This window comes from Calypte anna, chromosome 14, assembly GCF_003957555.1.
Source record: "Calypte anna isolate BGI_N300 chromosome 14, bCalAnn1_v1.p, whole genome shotgun sequence".
Taxonomy (NCBI): Eukaryota; Metazoa; Chordata; class Aves; order Apodiformes; family Trochilidae; genus Calypte; species Calypte anna.
This window is the reverse complement of record NC_044260.1, coordinates 733,262-757,289: the sequence shown is the minus strand read 5'-3', so window position 1 is coordinate 757,289 and position 24,028 is coordinate 733,262. Positions and strand designations below refer to the sequence as shown.

General features: G+C 58.0%; 1 protein-coding gene across 5 annotated transcripts in view; it reads right to left on the bottom strand.

Annotated features, from left to right (window-relative positions):
- Nucleotides 1-24,028, bottom strand: part of RAI1 (retinoic acid induced 1) — a 72,043-nt gene continuing 48,015 nt past the window's right edge. For 3 of the 5 annotated variants that reach the window (XM_030460157.1, XM_030460159.1, XM_030460158.1), the window contains 4 exons: nt 3,374-8,996; nt 2,262-2,355; nt 1,855-1,904; nt 1-1,490 (listed from right to left, as the gene is read on the bottom strand). In XM_030460157.1, the coding sequence (XP_030316017.1) occupies nt 1,476-1,490; nt 1,855-1,904; nt 2,262-2,355; nt 3,374-8,980 (5,766 nt within the window). In that variant the 5' untranslated portion in view covers nt 8,981-8,996 and the 3' untranslated portion in view covers nt 1-1,475. The remainder of the gene's footprint in view (nt 1,491-1,854; nt 1,905-2,261; nt 2,356-3,373; nt 8,997-24,028) is intronic. The other 2 variants (XM_030460161.1, XM_030460160.1) reach the window with 2 other exon arrangements.

Sequence of the window (24,028 nt, the reverse complement as noted above, 5' to 3'; positions counted from 1 at the left end):
CCCCCTTTTTTAATATTATTTTTAATGTATGTTTTTCACTCCCGTGTCCGAGGCAAGCTGCTGAAATGACAGACATTTTGTGGCCAGCAAACCTTGAGGGTGAGGGCTGGGTGGGACGGAGGGGAGGCGACAGCTGGAGGGGACACGGGGCGCTGGCTCTGCAGGGACAGAGTAGGGGAATGGATGGGGCCAGAGCCCCCCCCCCCTTCTTTGCAGGACACAGGTGGGGGTGGTTGGCAGCTTTTTTTTTTTTTTTTTAATGGGATTCAGGGTGAATTCACCCTGGTTTGGTTATTTTCTACCTATGCTGGGGTGGGGTGGTCCAAGGTGTGTAGGGTGCAGGGACTGGGGAGTCATGCAGGGCACCCTGCAGGGGTATGGGCAGGGGGTGATCCCAGTGCTGGGCAGCCCCCCCAGCTCCACCAAAGGTGGATGGGAAGGGAAACAAAAGCTGAGGGATCCCAGGGCAGCAAGGAGCAAGTCAGGGCCATGCAGAGGGAGGAAGCCAATGCCGCCTCCTCCTCCAGCAAGGACCCAGTTGCTGTCACCTGGGAGCCATTTTTGGGCTGCTTGCACCCTCTCTTGCACCAGGAGAAAACCCTGGGGTCTGCACCCAGAGATTGAGGTTTACTCCCAGAGCCAGGGGGTTTGCACAAGTGCAAAAGCCTGTGCCCGACGAGAGGAGCCACAGAGGTGCTCTAGGAGGAGGGTGGGTTTTGGGGTCCCCGGGTGTCTCCAGCCCAGCAGTGCCAGTGCCCCATGGAGCAGGAGGGGGGTGGGTGGGTGGGTGGGTGTGATGGGCCAGGGTGAGGGAGTGGGGCTGGAGCAGCCAAAAATCCCAAGCTCCAGTGGGGTACCTGGTCCCCAGGGATGGGCAGGGTGGGAGCAGACAGGAGGTGGAAGAACGAAACAGAAAAAGCAGAGTGGTGTTCCAAACAGCAGGCCGTTGTTTTTTCTTTTTTTTTTTTCTTTTTTTTTTTTTTTTTTCCTTTTTGTTCTTTTTTTTTCCTCTTTTTTTTTTGTTCTTTTTTTTTTGTTCTTTTTTTTTTTTTCCCTTTTCTCCGCCGCACATATATACAGACAGACACCATGAGGTTTGCTGAAGGCAACATCTCAGATCAGATCAGTGTGAGATATGGAGAGCCAGGACCCACGGGGGGGGGGTCTCCGACAGCCCCACAATAAGACAACATCGCCGGGACCCCTGTGGACACGGTTCCCCGGATTCCCCCCCCCCCATCCCGGCCCCCCCTGAGCAGCGATCCCGGGGGTCCAGATCCACCTCTCCAGGGAGCCCGGTGGGGAAAACCCAGCGCTGGTTCTGCCCCCCCCGAAATGGGCTCGGGCAGGGGGCAGACGGGGAGGGGGGCGGCAGCGCTGCGCCCACCTGCAGTGGGGGGGGCCGGTACAGCCCCTCTCTGCTCTCGGGGCGCTGCCTCCTCCGCCGGTCCCTCACTGGTGGGTGCCCGTGGGGGCTACAGCGGCTGCCTCTGCAGGAAGAAAGGGGGTGTCAGGGCTGCGGGGTGTCCTCTGGGGTCTGGTCACCCGGGGGTGTCACCATCAGCAGCCACCCTGCCCACCCGCAAGTCACTGGGCGCCCACCCCAGATGCAGAGCTTTTAGCAAGAGTTTAATTATCACCCAATACCTGATCAGCAAGCAGGGAAAGGGGATTAAACCCACCCACTCCCCTTCTTGCAGCCCAGCTGGGGGTCCCCACAACAGAGGTGCCACCCAGAGATGTGATGCCCCTCTGCAACACCCTGTGCCACAGGGGGACACAGTCAGCAGATAGGTTCCCCTACCCCAGGGACTGCAAAACACTCTGGGGGGGGATGGGGACAGGGGGTCTTACCTTATGTTTAGGACATTTGAGAGAGAAGCTCTCTTCAGTTAATAAGCAACCTGCAAGGAGAGGAGATGGTGTCAGGGGAGTCCCCACATGCTAGGATGGCTGTCCTCTAGCAAAGGGGACACAGCATCCTCCATGGCCTCCTGCCAGCACCATGACCACGAAGGTTCATGGTCTGGATGGTGGTGGGTGCATCTACATGAAGGGTTCAGCTAAGGCCAGCTAAATGCAGGACACCAGATAGCACTGCTAGGGCAGAGGACACTGCCATCCCAGCTGGCAGAGAGCCACAAGCCCTTGGCTCTCTGGTGGGCTCAGGCCTCACGGAGCAGCTGGCCCATGGCCCATGCCCAGCTGGGTTGGAGGGAGCTGGGGGTCCCCACAGCCCTGTCCCTGTGGCCCAGACTCACCTGTGTCGATGGCACACGTGTAGTGGTAGGTGTGGGGACACCCCTTCTGGCAGCAGCTCACTGTGGCTCCTGCTTGCTGGCAGCTCGAGCACTTCTTTAAATGGAGCCAGGGATGCAGAGCAGGGAAGGAGAGACGCAGAGAGACAGAGAGACCCCATCAGAACCCTGGGTGAGAGCAAAGCACCCCAAAAGCATCCTCCCCCCCGTACTGGCACACTGCAGGCAGTGCCGTGCCTCTCAAACAGCCATCTGCAGCCATACACGAGGTTTCTACCTGCCATACTGTTCCCCTAGATGGCACCGAGCCTGCAGCCACACTCTATGGGGCAGGAGGTGAGGGGACATGGCCTGGACCATGCAGTGGCAGAGAACTGCAGTGTTCCCTGTCTTCTGCCCCATCCCCAGTGTGTGCTGCAGGGATGGGAACAGCCACACGGCAAGCATGGACACCTGGGGATGAGAGATCTGATGGGTCCAGCCCCAAACCTGTTGTAGGGGGCTTGACAGGGGCCCCCTGCCTGTGGCTGTCCACTTCCTCTCCCCAGCACAAAAGCTCCGTGTCCCCATGGTGAGCTTCCAGCAGCATCTTCGTGTTTTCCTCACTCAGTGCATCCATGCTCCTCTCACTCTGAGAAAGGAGCAGGGCAGGGCTGTCCCCTCTCTTCAGCTCCCCTTCCCCTGCTGCCCATCAGACCACGTCACACCCGTTTTCCTCTCCCATCCTTCCTTTGCCAGGCTGTGTCTGTCCTGCTCTGAGCCACCCCCTGACACGCACAAATGCGACCCACCAGGCTCAGAATCCTCATGGTCCTGGGGGGTTCCTCCCACCCTTCCAAAACATAACAAAGCAAACACGCTTATATGCCTGAAAGTGTGGGGATGGGAGTTGGGTGCTATCAGGCATGGCAGCACAAAGCACATGGAAAGGCAGTGGGGTTCATGGTGTCTGCTCCCCCAGGACACCCTGCTATACCCAGATGCTCATGGGCCAACCCTATTAATTTTTATCCCGGCCAGAGGTGCAGCCATGGCAATGGCTTTGGCTGAAGGAGGCTGGCAGGAGATACCGGCCTGTGGTGCCACACCAGCCAGGTGGGCAGCCGAGCTCTTACCAGGTCAGCAGCCGCCTTGACGGCCTCCTGCAGCCCGTAGAGCTTCCCCGCCACCAGGAAAACCCCAGCGGTCCATACGGCACAAGCCTCGTGCAGCCAGTGCTCCTGCGTGTCACCTGCCGGCTCCTGCGGCAGGGACTCGGCCTTGTGACATTCGTGCCGCCGGGGCTTTTCGGCCACCTCCTCGCCCTCTGTCCTCTCGTCACAGCAGTAGCAGCTCTGCAGCCTACGGAACATGCCCCGTGGGCTGGAACGTAGCGAGCTCTGCTTGGCTGCCTCACCAGAACCCTCCGGCCGAGCCATCTTGCTGCCAGCACTGCAGCCGCCCTCCGTCCCTCGGGCTGCCCGCTCAGACGCGGCGACAGGGGGAGCGGCGTCCTCGCCCGGCCCCTCTGTCCGCACCTTCTCCTTGAGCCGCGACTTCTTCTTGGGCAGGCAGTCCTCGGGGTAGTAGGGCCCACAGAGGTCCCCCAGGTCCTTGTAGTTGGCGGGGTTGCGGCACAGGCAGCAGACCAGGCAGGCGGCACTCAGCGCCTTCGACACCACCGGCCCCATGTGCATGGTGGAGGAGGCGGGCAGGGCTGCCTGCGGCGGGGGTGCTGGCCCCGACGGTCCCCGCTGCAGCCGGGCCTCCTCGAGGGGCGAGTTGATGACGGTGCAGGTGGTGGTGAACTCGCCACGCCGCTCCACGTGGATGTACGGGGCGAAGTGGGGAGCCCGGCTGTCAGCACGCAGCCGCTTGCAGGAGATGTACTTCAGACGGATCTCGGGCTCGGCAGGCTGCAGCAGCGGGGCCTGCTGGGACTGCTGCCTCCGCCGTTTGCCGCGGCTCTTGCACCGCGCCGGCACTGCTTTGGCCTTGCCATGGGCCAGCCGCTTCCGCTGGCGCTTGGAGTAGCCATTGTAGTTGGAGTGGTTGGCCCGCGGCTTGGGCCCCCGTGCTGGCCCAGCAGTGGGGCGTCCCTCTGGGGGACTCTCTCCACTCCCTGCCTCCTTCTCCTCGCTCTTTGGTTTCTTCCCCTCCCACGCTGCCTCCTCCCCACCACCACCAGCCCCAGCCACACGCTCCCGGGGCAGTGTTGGCAGCGGTGTGGAGCCCATGGGTGCTTTAGCCATGCCCAGCGCCGCCGCTTTGCCCTTTCGGTTCCTCTTCTTGGGCAGAAGCCCCAGGCTCTTGGCCGTGATGGTGGAGCCAGGCTGCACCCCCAGGGCCGAGGCACAGGCCTCGCCCTGGCAGCCCTCAGCAGAGACCTTCTTTCCACCACTCAGCTTCCCCTTTGGTGCCCGGCCATTGGGGTTTCGACAGAGCTGCTCGGCCATCGGCGTAGCGGGCATCTTCTGTGCTGCCACCGGTTTGTGCAGCCGCATATCACCTGGGGCCACCCCGCTGTGCTTCACCGCTCGCTCCCTCTCTGCCCCTGCTGGGCCCAGGGTGGTGCCATAAGTGGCCATTGTGGCCGCTGCTGCTGTGGCCACAGGTTTGCAAGCAAACTTCTTCAGGTTGGGAGAGGTGATCTTCTGGACAATGGCCTCCAGCTTGAGGCCGCGGCCCTTGCGGGGAGGCAGCACTTTGGTCTTGGTGGCCTCCTGGAAGGCTGCCCGGGAGGTGATCTTGATGCAGACGTCAGGGGCCTCCTTCGGCAGGGGGGGCTTTGGGATGGCTTCGCTGGAGCTCTTGGGGGGCAGCTTGGCTTTCACCTTCTTGGCCACTGGCATCTTCTTGAAGAGGCTAGGGGTGGCTTCCTGCTTCTCCTCCTTCACGCCGCCACTGTTGCTCCGCAGGACCAGGTTCCTCTTCTTAGCAGGGATGGGGGAGATGAAGGTAGACTTCCTCTTCAGTGAGTGCAGGGACCGCTCAGATATCTTGCCCCCCACACCTGGCCCTGCTTTGGGGAGCTTCATCCTGGCACCCACTTTGCCCTCCTTATGGGGGCTGCCCGGGGCTGCCAGCTTGAAGGCAGGTGGGAGGTGGTTATTGGAGATGAGCTTTTTGGGCACCTTGCAGTTCTTTAGCCGGACATCAGCTGCCCGCTTGCCTCGCCGCCTCTTGGTGTAGAAAACCTCCTGCGTCTTCGTCCGGGAGCGCAGGATCATAGACCGCTGGTCCCTCTCCCCAGCCTCTACCATGTCCCCCTCTGGTGGTGTTGGCCCTGCCGCCTCCTCCACTGTCACCAAGCCTGGCACTAAGAGGGTGGCATCGCCAGCATTTTGGACCACCTTGGGGGCTGACCGGCCACTGCGTTTCCTGGCTTTGAAAGCCACACGCTGCTTCACTCCGCAGCCCGGCTTCTTCCCCAGCTTCTCCTGGTGTGAGGGGGCCTTCAGCCCCTCCAGCAGTGCTGGGGCACGGGGCTCAGCGAGGGCGGTGAAGGAGCGAGTGCACATGCGTGCCGGCAGACCCTCAGATGGAAACCGGGGTGTTTGGCTCTGGGCATTCTTGCTTGGCATCTCCACCTGGCTATCTGGCCTGAGGCAGGCACTGGCCATGCCACCAGCAGCTGGCAAGTCACTGAAGGGGCTGGGCACAGCGCTGCCAGGGCCATCTTCCTCCGGCAGCCGGCAGTGGACCCTCTTGTTGCGGAGGCTCTTTCCCCGCGAGACCGGTTCCGCCTTGCCCAGCGTGCTCTCAGGGGCGAGCGGCTGCTTCACCATGACCAACGGGGCAGATTCAGCATTGGCCACCTCTGGGTGGGACGTCTCCCCCTCACCACTCTCGTCCTCCGCCTGGATGTGGGGCAGGGAGGACTTGAACCAGCTCTTCACCTTTGTCTCTGTGCCCACAGCAGGGCCCAGCAGGATGATGGACTGGCCAGAGAGGCGTGGGGTGGGAGCCGAGCTCTCCTTTTCCACCGTGCTGACGGTTTCCTCAGCAGACATGGGCACCTCACTGGAGGACAGCACAGGAGGCATCTCTGTGGGCTTTGGTGACGAGGCATCGTATGTCACCGACTTCTGCTCTGAGCCAGGCAGCTCACAGAGTGAGGAGTACTCCTCTGCCTCCAGGTCCGACTCCTTCAGCTCTGGTGAGGAAATGATGGGGATCTCGCTGAAATCCCCGGCTGAGCAGCAGTGCCGGGTGTCCTGCAGCCACCTCTCACTGTCTGCTTTCGTGGCCTCATCATAGGTCAGTGTCTCTTCCTCTTCCTCCTCCATCGCCTGCTGGCTGAAGTCCTGAGCTGGCTCGCTCTTGGCTGGCTGCTCACCATCACACAGATCCAAGTCACAGGCATTTTTTTTCTCCTTGCAGGAGCCCCCCAATTTGCTGGGGAACAAGCCCTTTGGGAGGTCAGTGGCTTGCAGCTCCTTCCACCGCAGGCACGCCTCACCCAGGCTCTCCTCTGGCCACTCAAAGTGCTCCATGGTGTTCTCGGACCCCACCGAGTTGGCAGTGGTGTTCGAGTAGCAGCTGTATCCGGCAGCTCCGGCGCTTGACGTGGCTGCCGGGATGCTGGACTTGGAGTTGAAGGCCAGAGGGGTAGCATCCTTCAGTGCGTCCTTGGTCTCGGTGGCAGCAAACTCCACCTGGGGACCTTCATACACCTCCTCACCAAAGTCCTTCCCTGTGCTTGCCCCTGAAGCCTTGTCCAGCTTGAGAGGCTCAGTGAGTGTGCTGGAGTCGCCCTGGCTGGGCCAGGCACCCTTTACCATGGAGTCCAGGCAGGGATGGTGGTTCTCCATTTGGAAAGGGGACTTGGTGGCCTCCTTGCTCAACATGGGTGAGTTGGCCCAGGCTTTGTCTGCCTTCTCGCTGATGGCGTCCTGTAGGACAATGATCTCAGAAGCCAGCTCCTCCTGGGATAGGGCGCTGAGGAGCAGACGGGGGCAGTCCCGCTCGTTGGTCACGTACTTGGTGAAGGTCTCCAGGGGCAGGCTGGCGTGGATGCTCTGGAAGGAGTCATCTGATTTGGTGGACATGTCATCTGGGGAGGTCACAGAGCAGGTAGACACTGACTCGGGCTTCGCCTTGGAGTTGCTGTTGACACGGGCAGGGCTGCGGTTCTGGTTGCAGAAGAGGAAACTCCTCTCCAGCTGGTCCTCTGACCCACTCAGATAATCAGTGTCCTGTGTCTCGGCATGGACGGACTGGGGGGTGCTCAGTGGGTCAGACAGGGGGGTCCCCACCTGCTCTGCCGAGTAGGTGCTGCTCTCAGGGCTGCAGTGCTGCCCCTTGAGCTGCTCAGGGGTCCTTGATGGGGTCTTGATGCCCTTTTTCTGGGGCACAGTCGCTTTGGAGAGCAGCAGCTGCTGGACAGTGTTGGAGATGTTCTCCACTTGGGAGGTGAGCGCCGTCAGGCTCTGCAGGCTCAGGTCTGACAGCAGATTTTCAGGCAGTTTCTCCTTCTGCAAATTTTTGCAGTTCCCAGACTGAGCATCAGGGCTCGTCCCGTCGGTGGGAGAAGGGTTCAGCAGCGGCATGAAGTGACTGTGGTCGGTGATGCTGGCAGGGAAGGTGCCGGTGCTCAGTGGCTGCTGGCTGTACTGGAAGTTCTCCAGGTTGGGCATCAGCGGGGAGGGAGTGGAGCTGTAGGACGGGGACCTGCCAACGGAGCGGGCCGGCGAGTGGCTGGCGCTGGGGCTGAAGGTCTGGTAGTACTGCTCTGGGGTCCGGACGGGCGGCGCATCGCCCTGGCAGTAGGTCTGACCTGGCTGGTTATAATGTTGATACTTGGCCAGGTTTTGGTAGTGGAGGGTCTCCGGGCCGTGATGCCGCCCTTGCAAGGACTGTGGAGGCTGCGGGGCTTGCGGGGGCTGCGGGGGCTGCGGCGGCGGCGGTGGCTGCGGGGGCTGTGGTGGGGGCTGCGGGGGCTGCTCGTAGCCGATGCGGTTGGGCTGGTAGCCATGCAGGTTGGGCACGCGGGGGCCAGGGGCCAGACTGGCAGCGCTGCTCAGGGGCCGCTCCAGCGGTGGCTGCCCCGAGGGTGCCGTGCAGCTCTTGTAGGAGTGCGCCGGTGGCGAGGAGTAGGTGGAGGAGGCAGGGAAGGACTGTGAGTGCTGCCCAAAGTGAGGGCTCTGCGAGAAGGGCATGGGTGAGGAGACGTCGTTCGGCAGCTTCTGCCGCTGCAGCTTGGGGTAGGGGAGTGCAGGCGGCTGCTGCTGTGGTGCCTGCTGCTGCTGCTGTTGCTGCTGCTGGAAGTGAGTCCGGAAGGGCAGCGGGGTGGTCGCAGGCTCGTGGTACGGCCGCCCGCCCGCCAGCGCTGCCGCCGCCGCCGTCTTCTTCATCAGGCTGTCCTCATACTTGGCCACGCCGCCCGGCAGCGCCTGCGCTTGGCTGCCCCAGCCCTGCAGGCTCTCGTCCCCCGAGTAACGGGCCGGGTAAGGGCTGTTCTCCTGCACGGCGTAATTGGAAAAGGCTGGCCTGCCTTGCAGCTGCTGCCCTGCTAATTGCTTGTTCCCCCGGTGGTATTTCTCCACCGCGCTGTTCTCGTAGCCTGGGTAAGGCAGTTGCTGCTGACTGTAGTACTCCTTTGCCACCAGCCTCTGCCGCTCGCAGTTCGGCCCTGCCTGACTTTGATGCCTGTAATTCTCCAGGCGTGATGCATCTTGTGAAGTCGGCTGGTAGCTCTGCTGGTTGCCATGGAAACCACACCTTTCTCGAAAGGACTGCATGGCGCGGGCTTGTTATCTGCGAAGAGAGAGAGGCGAGAATTCAAATGAAGCCTCGGCCACCGCGGCGGGGCTGGGGAGCACGGCCGGGCATGGAGAGAGGCTGTGTCACCTGCACCGCAGGAGCGTCACCCTGCTCACCATGGCATCACCCTGCCGGCACTGCATCGCCCTGGCTGGCACCCTGGAGCATGGCACCCTGCGCTGCATCACCTCGCACTGCCTTGCAGCACGTTGCTTTGCATCGCGTTGCCCTGCACAGCATCGTATTGCATCGCCTGGCATCGCATCGCATTGCTCTGCATCGCCCTGCATCTTGTCACCTTGCATCACATCACCCTGCATCACATCACCTTGCAGCCCGCTGCCCTGTTGGTGCCCTAGATCGCAGCAGCTGGCTTTGCATCACCTCACACTGCCTGCCATGGCAGCGTGTCACCCCGCATCTCATCGCCTGGCCTTGTGTCACCTCTCCTTGCATCTCCCTGCTCCACAGCAGGTGTCTGCAGCCCTGGGGGTCCCCAAGTCTCCCTCCAGCTGAGACCTTCCCCACCTCTGTAGCCCACCCCGCTCTGCAAACCTCCTCCCTGCCTGCCCCATGCCTCTCTGGGACCCCCTGCACCATGTCAGGGTCCCCCAGCCCCCTTTTTTTCACCCCCCATCCTCCCACACCCCCCCCCCCCAGGGACACCGGGATCCCATCAGGCCCTTTGAACACCCTGCTTATCACCATTCTTTTTTAATTATTGGGCTAATTACTGGGAGCAGCACCGGGAAGGGCCAGAACCGCAGGCTCTGCTGAAAAAGAAAAAAGTCATTTAAACTTGCTGGCTTTGCCTGTCTCTGCCTGCTGCTGCCTCCTGCAGCCCCCAGCCAATCTCCCCTGTCCCAGTGCGATCCCATCTGGAAACTGATCCCCCCACCGTCGGCATTAAACATCCCAATTTCCCAGCCCTGCTTGTGGTAGGTGCTGGGAAGCATCTGGGTCACCCGTTTGAGCTCGGAGGCAGAGGAGTGGCTCAGTGGCAGGGGGAACACATCCTTCCTGTCACATGCTGCCCTCTGGCACCGCTGGTGCTGGCTTTGCTGCCACCCGTTTCAGCCCAGCACCATGCCCCCTCGGTGCCCCATCCCCATTTTTGGTTGCTTTCCATGCCCACATCTCACAAGCTGCACAAGCCACGGGATGCAGTCAAAGCCTCAGTCCCAGGGAAAAGAGGAGTCAGTGAGAAACCCGGTACCGCGGCGCAGTGCTGCCCTGTCCTGTGCCGGGGCTGATGGAACAAAGGCAGCAAAATCAAAGCCAGGCCTCTGGGGCTGCCCCGGGCGGCAGCGAGAAAATTAAAGGCAGAAAAGGGCCCCTCGCTCCACGTGGAGCAGGTTTGGAAAATGAAATCAGCTTGAGACGACCCCCGCCTGGTGCTTTTAAGGGGAGGTTCCCCACCACACCCCCCTTTCTCTTTTATTATTAATTACTGTTATTAATTAATTATTGCTCATTTTCCAAACAGCTGAGACAGTTCCAGGCTGCGCAAAAGCACGCGGTGCGAGGGGACGGGCTGCTCACCGGCACGGAGAGGAGGGGATGCACCGAGGGGACCGTACGTGCAGGGTGCCAATGCATGCAGGCTGTGCACACATGCAGGGTTTGCTCACTTGCAGGCTGTGCACACATGCAGGGTTTGCACACTTGCAGGCTCTGCACACATGCAGGGTTTGCACACTTGCAGGCTGAGCTTGCCCACAGGGTTGGCAGAGTTGCAGGCTGTGCATGCATGCAAGGTTTCCATACTTGCGGGCTGTGATCCATGCAGGGTTTGCAGAGCTGCTGGCTGTGCATGCCCCAGAGTTCCTGCAGCCCCCACACCGGGCTGTGCCGGGGGGAGCGGCCGCTGCTGTTGGGGGCCGGGAGGGGACACACACATCACCAGCAGCAGCCGGAGGCCAGCTCTGCCCTCAGCTCAGCCGCGGCTTTGCCGGAGAAGGGCTGTAACAGATGTTGCCGCCTGATGTAGGCTGTTTCCGAGCAAACGCTTTAATGGCATCAAATCAAGCTGTCGACAGCAACGAGGTTACGGCCCTTCCCCGCGTCCCGGGGGCCCTGCACATTCGCTCCCCCCTCCACTCCCCTGCTGGATGTGTTCTCCTGGCTCTGAAGAAGTTTCCAGCCCAGCTCCTGCTGCCCCCACGATGGGAATCGATGACGGAGCCATCGGACATGGCTGCAGGAAGACGCTCGCCCTTGGTGGCCCTTGCAAAGCTACCACGACTGCAGGCAGGGCTCACGGCCCGGGTCCCCAAGGCATCTGTGGGAGGAGGCGGGGACTTGGGGACATCATGGTGCCCGCAGCCAGCATCACCCTGTGCCCCAGCACAAGGAGCTGCGCTCACCTCTGGCTACGGCCACTCGGGAGCATCCCGTCCTCAGGGACGTGTGGACAGCCCAGCCAGCCCCGCGGCTCCCAGCACAGCGCTGGTGTCACCCTTAAGGGACACGCCAGGACCCGCTGCATCACCCTGCAGCATGACCCGGGGCCGTGCTGCAGAGCCCGGGGCTGATCCGGATCCCCGTGTGGCACTGCCAGGCTGGCACAGCCCCGTCGCCACTCACACCCCTTGCAGGGTGGCTCTCAGCCCGCCTGCTGCTGAGGAGGATTTGTGCTGCGCGGCTGAGTTTGGTGTTCCTTTCCTCCCCCTCCAATCCCTCCTTCCTTCCTTCCCTGCTTGCTTTCCATTCCTCCCCCTTCCCTTGGGCTGGCCAGGGACGCGGCAGGATGATATCCAGAGCCCTCTGAAGGCAGGCCAGGATCTTCCGTGCCTGGGGACCCTCGGTAAGCACTCAAGACCCCCAACACCCGGTCCCGGTGGGCAGCGGGCATCTCCCCATGCTCTCTGCATCCCCTCGTCTCCCGCATTCCGGCCTCGCTTCCCAGCTGCTGCTCATCCCGGGAGGGACTTATCCGGACCCCCCCACACCCCCCCGCTCCCAGCCCGGCTGCTCCCTGGCCACTGCGCCATCAACAAGCAAGGACTCGACGGCTAAAAATAGCAGCAGGGATGATGCTGCTTCGCCATGGACCTCGGACCCCCGCTCCCTCTATCCCCCAACCCTCGCCCCACCACCAAGGGGTGACTCGAGGTGGCACTGGGTGGGAGGGGAGCAAAGGGATGGACACCCCTTCCCCCTTGGTAGCTGTCGTGAGGGGATAAGTGCCTATCAAGGAGCGTCAGCCCTGGATTTGTTTAATTGCGAGCTGGTGGAGTTTAAAGAAACCCTTTCTGGCCGGCTGCCACACCGCAAACTGCTCCGGAGGATTTGGTTATTAAGGGAGGAGAGAAAAGGGGAGCTGAGGGGGAAGCTGGGGGGGGGGGGGAAGCGTACAGCCCAGGAAAAGGCATCCTGCCTCAGGAGCTGGGAATGAGAGGAGTTGGAGGGAGAACAGACAAGACAGACCGACCAACCTCCCCCCTCCGGCGGTGCAGAGGGACCCGCAGGCTTGCCCGGGGCAGCGGGTAACCCTCATCCACCCTCTGCCTGTCCCTGTGCCCCACGGACACCCCCGCGGTGCCTGGCACGGGGCAGTGGCACCCAGCTTGGGGGGGCAATGCACCCTCTTGGGTGCACCCCCTGTCAACACACTCCCTAAACCCCTTGTTCAAACACCTTCTTCACTGTGTAACCCTTTAATGCACCCTTTTCCCTGTGAACCCCTTTAATACACCCTCCTTCACATGAACCCCTTTAATACAGTCTCCAGTGCACCCCATTAATACACACTCTCCCCACTGAACCCCTTTAATAAGCCCCCTCTAATGCACCCTTTCTCCAATACACCTCATTAATACACCCTCTCTCCAGAGCACAGTGCACCCCATTACTGCATCCCCCCCTGCTGAGCCCCTTTAATGCCTCCTCTTGCCGGCGCACCCCATTAATACACCCTCTCCCCAATAAACCCCTTTCAGACCCAGCTCCCCCCCCCTCCAAATGCACCATTAACACACCCAGTCCCCTCCCACAACCCCATCCCACTCCATCCCCATTTGGGGGGGGAGGGTGGGGGAGGGCGTTACCCACAAGGCCAGCCCCCCCCTCCCCGGCTCTCCCTCCTTCCCTCCATCACCCCGATCCATTCCCCCCCCCTTTTTTCGGCGCTCAGCCGACCGGAGCAGCTGTTCCCTCCACACTTCACTTGCCCACAGATGATGATAAATGGAGCTGGGGCCGCGCCGCCCATTACACAGGGGTGGGCAGACGTGGGTAGTGAGGAGGAGGGATGGGGGTCCCCATCTCCTGCAACCCCTACATATAAGGCTACTCCTCCCAGACAGCAACGGGGGGAATTCCCCAGGCGGGTACCCCCTCCCAAAAACCCTCTCCGAGGAGGGGTACCTACCTAGGGAATTCCCCCTTGCCACGGGGTGCATCCCACCAGCATGAGGTTAATGCCTTATTTGTGGGGCACAATCCTTCATCCCCACCAGCTCTGCTCCTCCCCAGTGAGGAATTTCACTCTGGGAAAAAAAAACACAAAAAAAAACAAAAAAGAAAAAAAAAAACAGAAAAAAAAACCAACAAAAAAACCCCAACAAACCCAACGCCTGCGAACCACACTCATGACTCAACGTTTCTGCTGGCCCCAGTTTCTCCTGTGCTTGCCAGGGGAAGCCCGTGGCCTCCCCAACCTCATCCCCTTGCATGGAAATCCGGCTCATCCGCCAGCTCCATCCTCTCACCCTCTGGGTTTGTTGTTTTTTTTTTTTATATTTCTCCTTTATTTTTGGAGGAAGGCAGGGAGGGGTTTGGGTCCCTGATGTCAGGGCTGGGAGGTTGGCAGAGGGTTGGGTTAAGGGAGGATGGGGAGGTTCTGGGAGTCAGAGCAAGTTGCTGTTTTGTTTTTTGGTTTTTTTTTTTTTTTCCTTGCTGCTGGCAAATGCCAGCTGGCAGGAAAGGATTTGAAAAGGGAGGGGGAAAAAAAGGAGGGGAGGGGGGGAAGGGAAAAAGCAGGAAAGAAAGGGGGAGGAAAGGAGAAAAGGAAAAGGAGAGAAAAAAAACCCAAACAAAAAAGGCTAAAGAATGAAAAAAGATGAAAAAAATAAGAAAAAAAGGAAGAAAAGGAAAAAAAGGAAAAAAGAAATAGAGAAAAGGGGAAAAATAAAATAAAAAAGGGGAAAACAAAAAAAAGGGAAATAAAGGCTGGACGCTTGCTGCTCAGTCTGAACCCTCCTAAACAAATAAATTTACTCCCCGTTGGGGCAGCACGCTCTGGAGCAAAATCCACCCGTTTTTCTTTACTTATTTTCCTCCTGATGGTCCCAAACCTCCTGCCCTGCGGAGTGTCTCCATCCCCAGCAGCTCTGCAGAGCCCAAAAGGTCCCCTGAGACATTTCCAGCTCTCCCAGCTGTGCCACTGGGTTCATCCCCTCCAGATCCATCAGGCTGGGCTCTGTCCCAGCCACAGCCAGGTTTTTCTGCCATGAAAACCTTCAGCAAATTCACACTGTGACAGCCAAAACCAGGAGGCATGAGGCCACTGCAGGCTGGCCAGACCCTGGCATTGGGCTCTGCCCCCTCCAGCACTCCAGCTCCCTCTTTTAGAGGACACAGAGCTTTGCCACCGCTGCCACTGTGTCCCCACCACGTCCCTTCCCCACTGGTTAGCACAGGGGGACGTTTATACCCATGTTTTAGAGCCCTCCCCCCATAGTGGGACCCATGGTTAGGGGGGGCATTACCCCCCTTCACCTTCCCCAGCAATCTCCAGCCTCTGCTTTCGGGGCAGCCGTTCCCCTGTGCTGAACTGCACCAACCCAGCGACCACATTGCAAACCCCCCCTGCCCCACCATGTCATGGGCATCCTCCCCTTCCTCCCCCCCCCCAGATGCTGTGCCCTGGTGTCTGCCCACAGATGGGTCTGTTCAATGGAGATGAGTTCAGTTGTGCTGCTGCCAGGTTCTGCCCTCTAAGTCATCTCCTGCCAGCAGCAGACAGCTCGGTAATGAAGCGTAATGCTCCGACACTCCCCTGAGTGACAGTGGCCAGAACCGGCTGCGTCCCCCTGGCTCGGCACAGCCTCCTCCGCCTGCCAAAGGGGGGAAAAAAAGGGGAAAAAATGAGCACTCCCGTGCCGTGTCTCCCCCACCAGCATGGCCGGAGCCTGGTACCCCTGGCAGGATCTTGGCTGGGGGATGCTGAGTAGGAATCCCCTGAGAAAAAGGGGAAATAAAAGGAGGTTGGAAAAAAAAAAAATCATGGTTAAAAAAAAAAAGAATAAGAGGGCATTGAAAATAATAAATCAAGGTTCAACGTTGTGTGATAAATGATTTTGGTGTTATACATTTCCCGTCTCCAAATCCTGAAGACAAATTCAGAGGCAGGTGAGTGGGGGAAGCTGATTTCCAAACGCCTCATGGTTCCTGGTTATTGACTCTGTCAATCACCACAGGCATCGTCCCAACCTTTTGCACCCCCCCAAAATCTGCTCCTTTTGTTCCTGCTCCAAAACCACAGGGGGGGTGGATGAAAAGGGGAGGAGAGAGGAATTTGGGGCAGGGAACTTCCGAAAGGGATGATTAAGGAGTTAATCTGCCTGAAATAGATAAGGAGCTTAGAGCTGCTGGTATTTGACTGTCCAAGTTTGGATTCAGCATGTCTTAAACACTGGCTGGAATGTACTTAGATATGACCAAAGTACACGTCCCCCTGAGGAATTACCAGGTTGCCAATTAGATTTGCTTCCCAGATTCACTCAAACCTTCACAAGATTCTCCAGAGCAGGAAAATTGTTGCCTGTCCCCAGGGAGGTGGCAGCCAGCACGGCAGAGATCCCAGAGGCAGCCACCAGAATTTACAGGAAGGGTGACAGCCAGGCCAGGATGTCCATGGTGGGTGTGGGTGGCACCTGGCATGGCCTGGAGCATGCTGCCCGGGGGTTTGGTTGCTTGAAGATGAGGGTGTGAGCCTCAGCTTGGCACTGGGGATACTGGTGTGCCAGCTCAGCTCGCACTGAGTCACTTTCAGGTGCAGAACTAGGGCTCTCTCCTCCTCCAGTCACACTCCTGCTGATGCCACACAGCCAAATCTGCCCCAAACTACCCCAACATGGCTCCCCCTAAGCTGGCAGCAGACAGAACCGGATCAGCCTGTGGGCACAGGGATGACACAGAGCAGTGATGCCATGTGAGGAACACGAACAAGCACCAGTGGCTAATGCCCATCTCCCGGTCCCTGCTGGCACCCAGCACACCACAAGCTCACCACAACCCTGATGCTCAGAGCAGAGAGATCCACCAGGGTGGGGGACACCACAACTACAACAACATTCCCTGCAAAAACATTTCTGCTGCATTCCCAGCCTCATCATTTACAGTGCTCCGTAAGGTGATGGTGAAAGTCAGGAAGTATGGGGGTTATGTGTCCATCGTGGAGGTAGGGTAGGGCCATAATCCTGGACCCCCACCACCATCTCCTGCAGGCAGACAAGCAGGCATCAAGCTCCTTTCCTGTCCTAGCGATGTGAAGTTCAAACTGGGCTCCCAATCCCAGGGCAAGGTGTTGGGAGCAGCAGGGTGTCTCCTTGGACCGGTCTTGGCATTAGGTGTGATGGAAAGTTGCTCAGCTTCAGATGCTGAGTCCTGGTAACAGTTGCTATGTGAAACATTCAGAGGTGGAATTTACTGTCACAGTTAATAATAGATGAAGGTTTTAGAATTCTTGATGCTTTACATTTTAAGCCGTTTGATTTATAATGTTTCAGAAAAGGAGTTGGGGGGAGAAAGGCAAGACCCAAATGGCAGTGTGTGGTAAACATGCCAAGGGGGGAGGTGAGTGAGGGCTCCATCCAGCCTCCTGCCCATACTGGGGACTTGTCAAGCACCCCTAACAACAGCCATGGGATGGGGTCTCCCCACCAAGCAGGGAGCATCCCTGTAGAAGACTGGAACCAAGCCCTCGATCACCAGATCCCACTTCATGTTCTCTTTTCTTTCCCCTTAAATCCCTGCCTCTCTTCTCATTCTGCCCGCGTGCCCCCGCTGGTGTTTTTATTCCAGCGGGTTGCTGGGTTATTTACTTGCTGGTGCTCCTCTCCCCTCTTGCAGGTGGATTTCAAGTAGGCTCCTTAAATAGCAGCGAGCCGCGCACCCGCGGCGGTGCACGCCGTGTTGTGCTGATGAGAAACGTGCTGCCAAACACCAGGAGGGTCTTATTGCCCTCCATGCTGCTGCCAAGACCTCCCCTGGCACAGGGGGGATCCTGTAGCTGGATCTGGGGGGTCCCTTGATGTCCATCAGTGTCTCTTGATGGGCTCCAAAGCTGCCTGATGCTTGGGATGGCTGCTGCTCTGGCACCTTCCTCTGGCTTCTCTCAAACCCTGGAGCATCCCAACATCCTGACTGTGTGTGGAGCATCCCAGCATCTCAAACGTGTGTCCTCAGGAGGATTTAATCCCAGCTCAGTGAGACTGCAGGTCAGGAGTGGGGCAGAGGAGGACCCCAGAACTCCACTACCATGCCTGGGCACATAGCGATGTCTGGATGAATTTGGGAGGTTGAGTGGATGAGAGGGGGCTTCCCCTCTGCTCCTCCAAACCAAGAGAGGTGCTGCTGTGCAGAGAGCAGAAGCTGCTGTCAGGAGTGCTGTCAGGAGGACTCAAAGCAGAAATGGGGCTGGAGACTGCATGCTGGACCCTTCTCCTTCCAAAACCCAGAGGCATCCCAGCCTGAAGCAGCTCTGTGGCTCCTGCCAGGGCCACATGTGGACAGAGAATCTGAGAATTGCTCAGGATGGAAAAGACCTTAAGATCATTGAGTCCAACCTCATCCTAACCCTATTATCCTATTTCTGACCACCCACCACTACCCCATGTCCCCAAGCACTATATCCAGATGATTTTTAAACACATTCAGGGATGGAGTCACAAGCACCTCGATGGGAAGCCTGTTCCAGTGCTTAACAACCCTTTTGGTAAAGAAGTTTCTCTTGATATCCAACATAAATCTCCCCTGATGCAACTTGAAGCCATTTCCTCTTGTCCTGTCATCTGTCACCTGTGAGAAGAGACCAACCCCACTCTCACTACAACCTCCTTTCAGGTATTTGTAAAGAGTGATAAGGTCTCTCCTCAGCCTCATTTTCCCCAGACTAAACAGTCCCAACACCCTCAGTCACTCCTCAGAAGGGACATTTTTCAAACCCTTCACCAGCTTTGTTGCCCTTCTTTGGTCTTGCTCCAACACCTCAATAAAAAAACTTTTGTATTGAGGTGCCCAAAACTAAACACAGACACGGGAGCTGCCAGACCCTGGGAAGTGGCTGGGGATCATCCCCCACCTCTGGCATTCCCCAGGCCTTCCAAAGCCCCCTGCTCCCCACCCATATTGGGGATTCCTGGGGGTCTGGGGCTGAGCTGCCCCATGATATCTCAATCCAGGCTTCTGTATCACCCCATTTCCATATTAGCAGCCCAGCCAGAGCTGAGTATTGTTTCTTTCTGAAGAGGCTTTGCCACACAGGGTAGCTCACCTGGATGAGCAGGATTATTCTACAAAGATCCATAACTAATGGGCTTGGGGGCTGGAAGCGCCCGCGTGCAGGCACCTGAGGCTAAAACCAGCCCCATGAGGATGTGCCTGGCTCTCCCTGGTCATGGGGACCCTTCTGGATGTGCACCCAGCGGTGAGCTCCTACCCAGGTCCTAACAAGATCTTCACATCCCCACATCTCTGTGATAAAAAACACTTGAAGGTCCAAAAATGCAGCCACGCGGTGTGTCTCGGTGTGGAAACCATTTCACCCTTCCCAAAAAGCAGCTCTGGGGAGGCAGACTGAGGACAGCATGGCTCCAGAATCCTGCTTAAGACACCAAACCCCTGAATATCCCCATGCTGTGGGCACCCACTCTCCACCACGGCCCCAACCACCGACACAGCTCAACCACCGCTGCAGCTGCCGGTGCTCAGCCCCTCATTACCAAAACCACCTGATTAAAGAACATTAAAAAAAAAAAAGACTTTAAAACCCACGAGCAAGTCCCTCCCTGCAGAGCCTGGACAAATGCAGAGCAATGGTTCAACTCTCCCACTTCCCCTGCCACATTCCTCCCTGGAGACCCCCGTTAGTGGCGGGTGCCTCGTTAGCCAGCGCCGTGCTGGCGATTGGCTGGAAACTCGTTTGTGGCATCAAGAGGCTCTGCCCCAGACACCTTCTCATCCGACCAGCAGCATGGTACGTCCCAGGGCACTGTCACTGGATATTAAGACACGGTGCTAAAAATAAGCAACAGCAAAAGAAAAAAAAAAAGGAAAATAATAAGCAAAGAAAATCGCAGCCCCCGTTCATTTGCTCCTGCTGGCGAGCAGGGAAACACGGCAGGACACAGAGGGCTTTGCTGGGGTCTAGTAAAATGAGGTGTTTTTTTCCCCTTCTGTGTGCCGGCATCTCCAGCCTCAACAGGAGGTGAGTCCTGTGGTGACACACAGGACTTGGTGACAAAGCATCCCGAGGGGAGTTTCTCTGGACACTGGTGGTTTAGGGCTGCAGCAGATCCCTCACCCACTCCGCGCAGCCCAGGATGGAGCTTCCACCAGAGCCACCTCCAGGGCTGCTGTGGGCACAGCCCCATGTGCCTGGCCCTGGTTTGCTGTCGATGGCTGGATGGTTTGGCCAGATCCATCACCCAGGCTACCCCCATCCCAGCTCCAAACATGCCATTTTCCATGCTCACTGCTACGCAGGCACAGCCAGAGGGATGGGAGCAGGGAGCACCCCTCCCCTGGGGACGCGTTTTTCACCAGAGCACCTAGGGGAAGGGGCAGATGCAGGCAAGATGTTGCCTGCACCCATCCCGCTGCCTGCACCCATCCCACTACCTGTGCCCATGGGGTCTCATCCTCTGTGCCAGGTCCCACAGGGACATCAGAGGGACACAGTCCCTGAGATAAAAGGGCAGGACTGCTCCATGCCTCCAGCTGAAGGCGTGCGGCCGCCCCGCTGCCTCGGCTGCGGCTGAACGAATGCAGGCACATACCTCTGCCCCAGCACCTGGTGTTTGCTCTTCTCTTCCGTGGCTGTGATTGATTAAAGGATCAGGGACATCTGAGAATGGAGGCAGCAGCAGCAGCAGCAGAAGCAGCTCCCTTTGGACTTGGAGAGCTTCCTTGCCTGCTGCTTGCTGCTGCCGTTGCCTGTCAGGCAGCTTTTAATCAAGGTTTGCTTATATCTGCAAAGGCCTTTCCCAGAGGGATGAAGGGAGGAAAAGAGGGGGGGAGAGTATATTAACATGCCAGCCACCCTCCCTCTCCCTCTCCTTTGTTTATGGAGAGGGTCAGTGCTTGGAAATTGCTGGCAGGGACAGGGGCTTAGGGGGTGCTGGGGGTGCTGAGTGTGCAGTGCAGCTCACAGCGGGTACCATGGTGTGGCTGAGGGTAGGAAAGGCATCAGCACCCAGCAGGGATGTGTGCTGTGATGGCAACAGTGTGTGAAGGGAGCAGGACCCAACACCCCAAGGATTGGTGTCTTCCTTCTGGGTGGCCTTGGATATGTGGCATGTCCCCACAGGGGATAGGTGCTGCAGGGGGCACAGTGGGGACACAGGGACCAACCTGGACACCCCCAAATCAGGATCTCAGCCCAGACAGAACAACAGCATCCATACACTGAGACCAGAACCATCCATACACCAAGACCAGCACTATCCATACACCAAGAGTAGCACTGTCCTTACTCCAAGACCAGCACCATACACAAGCCAAGAGCAGACAGGCAGAGGGAAACCAGGACCCTCCATCCTTCCCACAGCCCCACAGAAGGTCAGGGTCTGCCATCCTACAGCAGTATCAGGGCTGCAAATGGGAATCCTGGGGTGGCCTTCTCACAATGTCCCATCTCCCTTCTGTGGTAGGGACTTGGACAGTGACACAGGGAAACAGAGGGACTGATGCCAGCCCCAAAGCTGTCCCAAAGCACCCCAGGGTTGGGTTTGCTCTGAGACACTGGGAATCTGACACATCACAGCCAGGCTGGAGCTGGTGATGGTGGCAAGGAGGACACCTCACCACTGTCACCACCTCCAGCCACCACTGGAGCCCATGCACCTCCATGTAAGCAGTGCAGGAGGGTGGGTGACCCCCAGCCCCATGTCCCCCCCAGCGGGTGACGTGTCTGCCTCTGCTGCCACTCGTGTGCATCACGTCGGCTCTGTGCATTATCTTATTGCTCAGCTAATGACCTGCTAAAAGTATTATGTGAAAAACCACACTCTTAGCCAGCCATTAAACTGGTGAGGACCAGCGGGTCATGCTTTATTGCTTTAATAACTGAGTTTACGAAAGGTCGTCTCATAACTGATAACATGCATAATTTTTGTAACTTAATTAATGCTGCTAATATACTGGAGTCTCCATCAGCTGCTGGTGCAACCCATGTGCAGTTTGCATCCAGAGTGGGGCTGGGTCCTTGTCAGGTGGCACCCGTGGTGGGAAAAAGGTGGGAACCCATGTGGGAACCCTGCCATGTTGCTTTTCTGCATAGGAGCATCCTGCTGGGAAATGCAGCAGCTGGGAAGAGGATGCTGTGAGTGGGCACAGGGGGATCAGGGCCAGATCCTAGCTCCAAATCCAGCAAGGCAGATGCAAGACCCACAATCAGGGTGAGTTTTGCCCAGGGAATGTAGGATGGCAGTTGCTCTGGCAACCCCACACTACCTTGCCTGGAGTTAAAACTGAGCAAAGGAGCTTTGCCCTGAGCAGGGATTTGGGGCTGTGGGTTTCCCACAGGAGCCCTGGGACTCATCCTGCTCCTCCCATAAATGGCACAGGGCAGGCTCCCAGGTACTGCACATCAATCATGGCTCTGCAGAGGTATCACAGACTGAGCCACCTTTCTTCCCAGCGCTTTGTTTTTTAAAGATAACCTCCTGGACAAGAACATATTTTTCTCATTAAAGAGGGAGAAAAAACACCTTCTCCCCACCAGCCCTAGTGCAGACGTGGGGGGCTGAGTGTTCAAAAACCAGAGGCATTTTCCAGGCAGCTAAACCAGGCACTTCCCTTGGAAAAAAAAAAAAAAAATTAGAAAAAAAAATGTAAATAGGAGCCCAGGTGCATGCGGTGTGCAGGGCCCTGATATGCTGCCACCAGCAAATCTGGTGAGCTGCGAATCCTCAGCACTGTGCAGCCAGCACTGCAAATCCGAGCTGCTCCAGTTGCCTGCTTAGTTTTGCAAATTCTTTCCTGCTGGCTGAGAAAAGCCAATATGTCTGCTGCTCCCGCTCCAGCGCAATAATTGTTCAGCACTGGTTATCATCCTGCCAGAAAGGCACGAGCTACCGCTGGGGCACTCTGCTTGCTGTAAATGCAGCGAGATGATTTCCTAGCAAATGCAAGTTTTCCAAGGAAGTGGGTGGAATCTGCTTGTCTCTGATTAGACAGCTTGGGTTTTTGTTTTCCTGGTGCTTTGGAGAGAGAGAGAGAGAGAGAGAAAAAAAAAAAGGCATAAAATATGTGGCTTTTCATCCCCTCTGCCCTGAAACACAGGCTCACACGCATCCTGGTGATGGTCCCCCTGGGACGTGCAGCTTTGCCCACACTCAGAGCAATGATCCTGTGGAATGAGGCTATGATCTTTCATCTATCATCACTGAGAGCTTCTCCCTCCTGCGCCCACTCCCTGGGCCATGCTTTCCCTCCTCACCTCCAAAAATTAAAGGGTGGGGGATTAGACCCCTCCACCAGTGTTCATCAAGCCAGGATCCTGCTAGGGGCTGGGTCCTGAGCTGGATGCTGGCTCAGCAGTACTAAGGGATGCTTGGGAGGGAATGTGGGACACCAGGAAGCCCTTCCACAAAGAGAAGCTTGCTCCTAGGCAGGATGAATCCCGAATCCCAGGGCAGCAGCCAGGCTAACTGCGATGCTGCAAGGGAGGTGGGATCAGGACAAGCCCTGAGGCTGCAGAGAGGCAGGTCTGCCTCTCCCCGCCCTTGCCAGGGGAGGAAAAATGACTTGAAATTAAGATTTCCTGATGTTTGGGGGCTTGGAGACCTTGACACCCCCTGCGTCCATCTGGCTCTTCCCCTCTCATGGCAGCTCGCTCCTGTGTCCCTGTCTATCCGTGAATACCAATTATGGTTTAGGAGAATGTACATCTGAGATGTGCAAATACAAAAGGCAGGAAATAAAAGTCATCTCTTACTGAAGAGGAGAGGTAACCATGACTACCTGGGACCTCATTTAAAACTGTGCCGGCCGCAGGCTAAAAGGCAACGCTTCCTATTGTTACACACGTTTACGGAAAGCTTTGAAAACCCCTTTTCCCCCCCAAAACCAGCTGGGAAGTAAGAATGAAAATGAGGACTGGGGCAATGGGAGAGGTTGTGGAAGATATTTATTGGTGTTTGCGTGCTGGCTTTCTGTCCTCCCTGTGCCAAAACAACCGGCGAGCTGAAACTTCAAATGAGCAACTCGGAGGGAGAGGCAGCGCCGGCGGTTGCGGCATCGCGGCTCCGGCGCCACGTGGCAGCCGGACGGGATCGTATGCAGCAAAGGCAGGGCCACGGCTCCAGTGCTTGGACAGAAAGGTACCCTGGGAAGCATGAGGGAGCAAGCAGGATTCCCAAGGGATTCCTATAGCACCAGCTGGGATGTGCCAAGGACATGGGAGGAGATGGTGGCTCTTGGTGCCAGCCCCAGCCGTGCTGCACCGCTGCTGCCCGGCACCCTGACACATGGGTGGTGGAGCTGCCCCGGGCAGCTGGTTGGGCATATCAGAGACCGGGAAAGCTGTCCCCCTGCCACCAGCCTGGTCAGGACCTCACACCACTCTCGAGCTCACTGTTACAAGGCCAAAAATGGGGCAATTCAGTTCCCTGGTCTTTGGTTCAAGAGATGTCCCACCTGCCACACTAGCAGTGACGCGTGTCCCTTGCCAAGGTGACACCATTGGGAAATAAGACTGTGCCAGTGCTCATCCTTCCTTGCCACGCTATGAGCAGCAATCAGATCCCTGGGATTCTGGGGACAGCTTTCCCCACGAAGGACCAGGATGGCCACCCTGC